This window comes from Phyllostomus discolor, chromosome 5, assembly GCF_004126475.2.
Source record: "Phyllostomus discolor isolate MPI-MPIP mPhyDis1 chromosome 5, mPhyDis1.pri.v3, whole genome shotgun sequence".
In the NCBI taxonomy this organism is placed as follows: Eukaryota; Metazoa; Chordata; class Mammalia; order Chiroptera; family Phyllostomidae; genus Phyllostomus; species Phyllostomus discolor.
Genome location: NC_040907.2, coordinates 148,418,920 through 148,427,295, shown reverse-complemented (window position 1 = coordinate 148,427,295; position 8,376 = coordinate 148,418,920). Strand labels below are relative to the sequence as shown.

At 39.8% G+C, this 8,376-nt stretch overlaps 1 protein-coding gene across 1 annotated transcript; it reads right to left on the bottom strand.

Moving 5' to 3' along the window:
- Positions 1 to 3,674: 3,674 nt before the first annotated feature.
- On the bottom strand, positions 3,675 to 8,376 carry LOC118500958 (cytochrome P450 2C42-like). The gene is made up of 3 exons (XM_036027519.1): positions 8,316 to 8,376; positions 4,578 to 4,718; positions 3,675 to 4,022 (listed from the first exon to the last, which is right to left on the bottom strand). Exons 1-3 carry the CDS (start codon positions 8,374 to 8,376, stop codon positions 3,841 to 3,843), a joined length of 384 nt encoding a protein of 127 aa, XP_035883412.1. The 3' UTR covers positions 3,675 to 3,840.

The window sequence follows — 8,376 nt, the reverse complement described above, 5'->3', positions numbered from 1 at the left end:
CCCTCCCTCCCTTCCCTCTCCAAAAGTGAATAAATAAAAAAATCTTTAAAAAAAAAGACATTAAAGCCTCAAGTGTGAGATGAAAGACAATGTCTTTATGACTTAGAACTCTGCAAAGGTTTCTCAAAAAATAGGCCATCAAAGCACTAATGATGAAACATTGACAAATAGGTCTTTCTTTAAATGAATATTTAAACTTCCATCTATTCATCACAAGATACCATTTAAGATCATCAAAAGGGAAGGTGCACACTAAGAAAAGTATCTGCAATGAATATATCCATGAAAGGACTTATATTCAGATTTTTCAAAGAACTAATAAAAAAAGCCCACAAAGACACCTCAAGTAATTTTAAATGGGAAAACTGTTTGAACAGTCACTTCATAGAAGAGGATTTTCAAGTGGTCATTAAACATGAGAAAGGGTACATGACTATTTCAGTTATGTGGGAAATAATGGTAAAACCACAGTGAATTACTAGTATGTACCTACCATCCACTAAAATCTATATTCTATGTGAACAAGGAACTTTGTTTTGTTCACTACTAAATTATCAATCACTTGAGCAGTGCCTGGCACATACAGGCTCAATAAATACTTGACAAATGAATGATTACCTGAATACATGAATGAAAAGTGAATGGTTTGTGGGAGTGTGAATTCATGCATTCTCCTTGAAGGACGGTTTGATCATATCTGTTAAAATGTAACTGCACACTCCCATTTTTCCAGCAATTCCATTCCTTAGGCATTTGTTTCATGGCTATTCTTGAATGAGTGCCTTGATCAATATGTATGTGAGTGTTAATTTTATGACTATTCACAACAGGTTTGAAAAAAAATTAAAGTGCTACTGGAGGTGCAATGTACATTATGGTGCACTTTTACAATGAACAAATATACAAAGGTAAAAAAAATTTTCAAAATCATGTAATTCTGAAGTATTCATGAGGTGGTAGGCTCTGTCCTCATATGAAAACAATTTGCTCAGTCCTTTTAATTCAGTGAATTTGGTACAGTTTAATTCACCCCCACTTAACTGATGAGGACACTGAGGCACAAGCATGTTTATTAACATGTCCAAAAGCACAAGGCCAGTAAGTGACAGAGCTGGAGTGTGAAAAGAAGGTCTAACTCCATTGTTGACTTCTCAAAGTCTACAGTATGCTGGGTTTGATTCTGGGCAGTCTCCTCAGTGTAATCCTCCTGGGCTTAGGGCTGAAAAACAGCCTCTCTCCTAAAACCATCCTGATGTCAATGATCCCTGTTCCCTTTACTTTTCTGCTATTTCAGAATCTGAGCAGAAATTTCCTAGCCTCTCAGTGCTAAGACTCAGTGCTAACATGGACTTTCTTTAACAAAATAAACATATTTTTCTCCAGGAGTCCTGGAAAGAGGAGAGATTGGGGATTGTCTTCCTAGGTTTTCATACCTCCTGTGGTTTTCTGCCCATGGCATCACAGATGGGACCCCTGCATCCTTTTGTGGCTTTGTGTAATCTTGGTACCCTCAGCTTTTGAGATATTAATGTCCTTTGATGCTTGTTGTTGCTTGTCTATTTTTTGCTATTTTGATTTTCTCAAGATATTTTTGCGAAATTTGGATTTTTCTTTTCCAATGCATTTACATATTTTATTTCATTTTATTTTTTAAATTACTTTATTGTTGTTCAATTAGAGTTGTCTGCATTTTCTCCCCACCCATCCCCCTCACCCCAGGCAAATCCACCTACCTCACATGCTTCCACCCTCCCCCTTGATTTTGTCCATGTGTCCTTTATAGTAGTTCCTGAAAACCCTTCTCCCCACTGTCCCTTCTCCCCTCCCATCTGGCTATTGTTAGATTGTTCTTCATTTCAATGTTTCTGGCTAATTTTGTTTGCTTTTTTCATTTGTTGCACAATTTACAATAGCCAACTGCTGGAAGCAACCTAAGTGCCCATCAGTAACTGAATGGATTGAAAAACTAGGGAACATTTACACAATGGAATTATATGCAGCAGAAAGGAAGAAGCTCCTACCCTTTGGTACAGCATGGATGGAGCTGGAAAGCATTATGCTAATTGAGATAAGCCAGACAGTGAAAGGCAAATACCATATGATCTCACCTTTAACAGGAACCTACTCAACAAAACAAACAAGCAAGCAAAATATAGCCAAAGACACTGAAATTGAGAACAGGCTGACAGTGACAAGAGGGGAGACAGGAGGGGATTATAGAGAAAAAGGGTGAAGGGTTTGCAGGAACAATTATAAAGGACACATGAACAATAACACGGGCAGGAGTAGAAACAGGGAGGGAGGTGGGGACTGTTTGGGGAAAAAGGCAGAAAAGTACTTGAACAACAATAAAAAAAATTTTTAAAGGCAATTGCTTCCTGCCAAACAATTACAATGTATTACATATTATGTGATCTCTAATACATGGAGGTATAAAAATACCTTTATACATGGAGGTATAAAAATATGACAATAACACAAATGTTGGAAGCAAGAAAGTGGAACTATACTGGGTAAGGGTCTCAGAATATATGGAAAGCAGTATAATATTGTTTTAGGGTGACTGTGATAAATTATATATATATATAATTCCTCTAGCAACCTCCAAATAACAAAATGTTTGTATCAGATTTCTATTGTTGCTGTAACAATTACCACAAATATAGCAGATTAAAATTATATAAATTTGCTATCTTACAAGTCTGTTTTTCAGAAATCTAGCGTACACCTTATTGGGTTAAAATTCACACTATTAGCAAGGTTGCATTAGTTTATGCCTTTTCAAGCTTCTAGAGACTGTCCACATTCCTCGGCTCATGGCCACCTTTTCCATCCACCAATCCAGCAATAAGAAGGAGCAAGTCTTTCTCAAGACATATGTCTGTGGCCATTTTTCCATCTTCTCTGTCTGCCCAGAGTCAGGAAAGCTGCTTGCTTGTACAGATACAGGTGTTTAGTTAAGAGTATCCAGGATAATTTTCCTATCTCAAGATCTCTAACCTTCATCAAAATGGCAAAATCCCTTTTGCTACCTAAGATAATATATGTAGGTTAGAGGGGTAGAGTGTGGACATTTTTAGGTGGCATGTTTTATGCTACCACATAGTTGCAACTGATAGGCCATCAAATAAGGTACAATGAGAAAGAGCAGAAGGAAAGCCAATATACTGTTCTTATGAACCTTGATCTCCACGATTCCCTGATTCCTCCAGTGGTGTTCTACCCACTATTCCTCTTCCCTTATCTGTGTTTCTCTCTCTCTCAAGACACACACCTAGAAACCACAGACAAAACCATACAGACGCACAAATATCCATGAGATGGTTGAGTTAACATTTAATATTAATAGTCTCTCTCATTCATGGGTTCATTTGATCCTTATTTCCAGTAATTATCATACCTAGGTTACTGAGAAGAATTTGAGGGAGCAGAGTAGCAGGGTATAAAGAATAACAGAAAGCCCTGGCTGGTGTGGCTAAGTGGGATGAATGTTGTCCTGCAAACCAAAAGGTCATGGGTTCAATTCTTGGTCATGACACATGCCTGGGTTGTAAGCCAGGTCCCAGATTGGGGATGTGTGAGAGGCAACTGCTTAAGGTTTCTTCCACACACCGATGTTTCTATCCCTTTCTTTCTCTCACTCTTCCCCTGTCTATATAAATAAATAAAGAAGAGCAGTGAAATCAGGAAATTCTCTTTAATGAAGGTTGGGTGTGAGATGGGAGGTCAGAGAAGGCATTCCTGCAAAGGGGGTGAAGTGGGAAGGAAGTGAACAAAGCACCCAGAGGTATGTAAGTTGTGGATGACAACACAGCAGAAGCCAGAAGTTCTGCTCTTCCTTCACACAGGAACAAAGCAGAGCTGGTAAGGAGGTGGCACAGAAAAAAACCCATTGAAAACTGGGGTAACATTGATGTCCGTTAGGTCAACCACAGATTTCAAGGTAAATTTTGGTAAAATGGTGGTCAGGAATAAAAACAGCTCAATGCGGGCCAGGCCCTCTCCTGCACACATCCGTTTTCCTGAAAATAACACACACACAGAGTAGATATTCCTTGGACACTCATTTTCTGGATGCCAGAAGGAGAATGTGCAATAATTATTTGATTAATGGTTGAATGGGTGAATGGAAGGCAAAATAGCTGGACAAACAGATTGACTAAGGCGGACATATATCCTATCCACCTAAATTCTTATCCTAATGGGAACTCTTTCAAAAAGTATTTATTGAGTATCAGCACTATGCCAAGTATTTTATTCAGTTTTTTCACAGTATTAACTTCTGTTTCAAGTTTCCATCAATCTGTTTGTGGAAACACATATACTTGTGTTGTACTTTTTGTTCCTAATCTCCTGTTTCTTGATCTTCACCTTCTTTACAGCCTCTATTCTTGCTCTAAGTATATTTACTCTTCATCAATCTCCAACATGCCCTGGAGTCTAGGCATAGGGAGTGAGGCTCCTGGTCATGGACAAAGAGCACTTCTACCAGTCCCAGAGTATTACACAAGAATATCTTTTGATCCCCAAAATATATCCTGTCCTCTGAAGTACAAGAGAAAATGAACTTTTATTACCTGCTGAAAAAGGCATGAAGTAGTCACTCTTCTTAAAGTTGCTTCTCTCATCCAGGAAATGGCTAGGGTCAAACTTCTCTGGATGGGAGAATTCTTTGTCATCATGCAGCACAGAAGTCAGAGATGTTACTGTGTTACATCCTGGAAAGAACAGAAGACAAACTGAGTTATGAAAAAGACATGGAAGCAGAAGAAAGGCTGCAGGTCCATTAGTCCAAAATTATGATCTATGGATGAGGAATTATAGGTCCAAAGAAGGACAGTGGCATTTTGAGCCAGAGAGAACATGTAATGGTCTTCAGCTGATCATTGTTTATTATTTATTCCCTCTGGCTCAAAATGCTACTGCCCTTCTTTGAACCTAAGATTATTCTTCATCTGTAGACAATAAAATTGGAGTAAGTGAATGGATCAAAAAACTATGGTAAATTTAAACAATGGAAAACTGTGCAGCAGAAAGAAAGAAGAATCCTACCCTTCATGACAGGATGGATGGAATTGGAGAACATTCTGCTAAGTGAAATAACCCAGGTGGTGAAAGACAAATACCATATGATCTCACCTATAAGTTGTACCTAATCAACAAAACATACAAGCAAGCAAAACATAACCAGAGACATTGAAATAAAGAACAAACTGGCAGTAACCAGAGAGGTAGGGGAGGGGATAACACAAGAGTGAAGGGGAAGGGCCGTCAAGAAACATGTACAAAGGACAGACAGATAAACCCCAAAAGGGGTTGGATCAAGGGTGGAAGGAACATGGAGACAACTGTACTTGAACAACAATAAAAATATATATAGAAAATAAAAAAGACCATTGGCAGTGATGTTGCTAAAGTAAATTACAAAATAGCATTTGATTAATTGAGTCTATGAGTCCTAAGATATCAAATCTTCTGAATTCATTCTGCTTTTCACGGTGTTTGGACACCTGTGGATGTCCCCACCTACTTTATTTTATCACTTCAATGTTCACTCATATAATATGTGGGTTATGGTTTAAAGTGGAAGTCTGCTGGAGCTTGAAGTGTCTAGAGTTATCTGTTCATAGGACTTTTAAAAATAGACAGGAGGGAGAAAGACAACCAGGTGGGCAGAGAAGACCCTCAGCAAGGCTGCAGACTGCACTAGCACAGCAGGGCTGGCTGAACGGGAAAGTAAGACTCAAAGCTACCTATAAACTCCAGTGGAGGTTGCCATGGTGGGAGAAACTCCCTGTCCCACACAGGAGTTTGTTGGAAAGTAGGGGTAGAGCTGAGCAACTGAGCAACATATTTTCCCTCTAACCCCTCCCCCAAAGACAGCACCACAACGCAGCACAGAGGGTTGCCCTGCCCTCAAGAATACCTAAGGCTCCACCCCTTTACTACATAACAAGTACACTGAGACAAAGAAATATGGCTCAAATGAAGGAACAAATCAAAACTCCAGAAAAAAGCTAAGCAATGAGCAGATAGCCAACCTCTCTGATGCAGAGTACAAAACACTGGTAATCAAGATGCACACAGAACTGATTGATGTGAACTGCAAAATTAAGGAACAAATGAAGGCTATCCAAAGTGAAATAAAGCAAAATATTCAGGGAACCAACAGTGACAGGAAGGAAACCAGGACTCAAATCAATAATCTGGAAAAAAGGAAGAAATATAAACATCCAATCAGAACAGAATAAAGAAACAAGAATTGAAAAAAATGAGGAGAGGCATAGGAACCTCTGGGACAACTTTAAATATTCCAATATCTGAATCATAGGGGTGCCAGAAGGAAAAGAACAAGAGCAAGAAATTGAAAATTTATTTGAACAAATACTGAAGGAAAAATGTCCCCAATCTGGCAAAGGAAATAGACTTCCAGGAAGTCCAGGAAGCTCAGAGAGTTCCAAAGAAGTTGGACCCAAGGAGGAACACACTGAGGCACATCATAATTACATTAGCCAAGATTAAAATGAAGGAGAAAATCCTAGAAGTAGCAAGAGAAAAGGAGGCAGTTAACTACAAAAGAGTTCCCGTCAGACTGTCAGCTGATTTCTCAAAAGAGACCTTGCAGGCAAGAAGGGGCTGGAAAGAAGTATTCCAAGTCATGAAAAGCAAAGACCTACATCCAAGATGGCTCTATCTAGCAAAGCTCTCATTTAGAATGGAAGGGCAGATAAAGTGCTTCTCAGATAAGGTCAAATTAAAGGAGTTCATCATCACCAAGCCCTTATTATATGAAATGTTAAAGGGATTTATAAAAGAAATTGAACTTGAGGGAAGATGGCGGCATGGTAGGAGGGAGCAGATTCTACCTTCCCCCACACATGGGAGAAAAACCTAGCCAATCTATGGAGGAACAGAGCAAACAGCCAACAGTACCACAGCATATATGAAAATAGGAGGTCAAAAATTGTAGCAGACATTGAAAAACCGGACAGTAAGGAGAGTGCTTCAGGATAGTAAGGGCCCAGGGATCAGAGGAAGGGCCAGGGAGGCTGCAACCCCAGGCGCGGCACTCCCGGGTCTGCCTCAGGGAACTTGGGAGAGAGCAGGGTCCACCACTCCCTCCCTGGCCAAACAAGGTTTGAGCAACACCAGGGGAGGCCTGGTTGCTTGAAGGCACAGAGAGGGGAGTGAGGACTGAGTGGCAGACACACAGGGGCTGTGAGCCCACGCCCACACCCCCAACCCGGGAAGAGTGTGTTTTGTGGAAGACCTAGAGCCCACAGCCGTGAATCCAGGAAAGCGTGCTTAGGAGGGCCCAGATCCCACACCCAGGGCCCTGCAGAGAGTCACCAGACTGGCTCTGAGGAGAGTGAGCAGCTAGCCCTGGGGAGAGTACCCACGAGGCTGACTGAGTGCTGAACCGGAAGGGAGAAAAGTGATACCAATCACCACTCAGCCTGCTGCAGCCAGCAAGGCCAGAAAAACTGGTTTGGGCAGTTTGAAACCAATGAGAGGTTTTTTTTGTTTGATTGTTTGATTTTTTTAAGTAACTCTTTATTTTTTAATTCTTATTATTTTCATATCTCTCAATCCCTTTTGCTTCTCTTTCCTTCTTTCTAGTCTGATTCCTTCTTCCTTTCTTTCCAATTTTATCTCTTCTTCCTTCCATCTACTGCTTTTCTTTTTCTTCTTCTTTTTCTTTTTTTTCCTTTTTCTTTTTTCTCTTTAAATACCCACAAGTGAGGGGGGAAAAAAAACCCAGACTGTAAAAAGACCAGAGTTGGACCCAAAGAGGGGGCATCCCAACAGCTGAGACAGTGAGAAAAATTTCACTGTGCTATTACAGAGAACCTGCAAGTTATTGCATATTTGTATTCTTATTTTTCCATTATTCTTACTTTTTTAAATAGTATTTTGGTATTCCTCTTCTTTATATATAGTCTTCTTTGCTTGGCTGATTATATTGTATCATTTGACAGGTTTCCCCTGTTATCCCATTCACAATGTATTGCTAATTTACTGTCCTTCACTTCACTTGTGTTCCATTAGCACACTACTCAAGGTTCTATACTCCCTATTCTTGTTATCTAGATCTCATAGATTCTGTCATATGATTGTTGCTCTAATATTATTGTAAATAATAGCTGTTCCATATAATCATAAATACTACACAACACCCCTCCCAGATCTTAGCCCACTTCATGATTTCCTGAACTCTATTACTGTAGTGGATAACTCTATTCTCTCACACACCAAACCTATCTAATATTCTTTACTCTTACCCTACCTCAGAATCTGACCTCCCACAACCTCACTGCTTTCTAGATCCAACTCAGAACACTGTCCTGCCCAACAAGAGTCTTGTCTTCTTTCCAT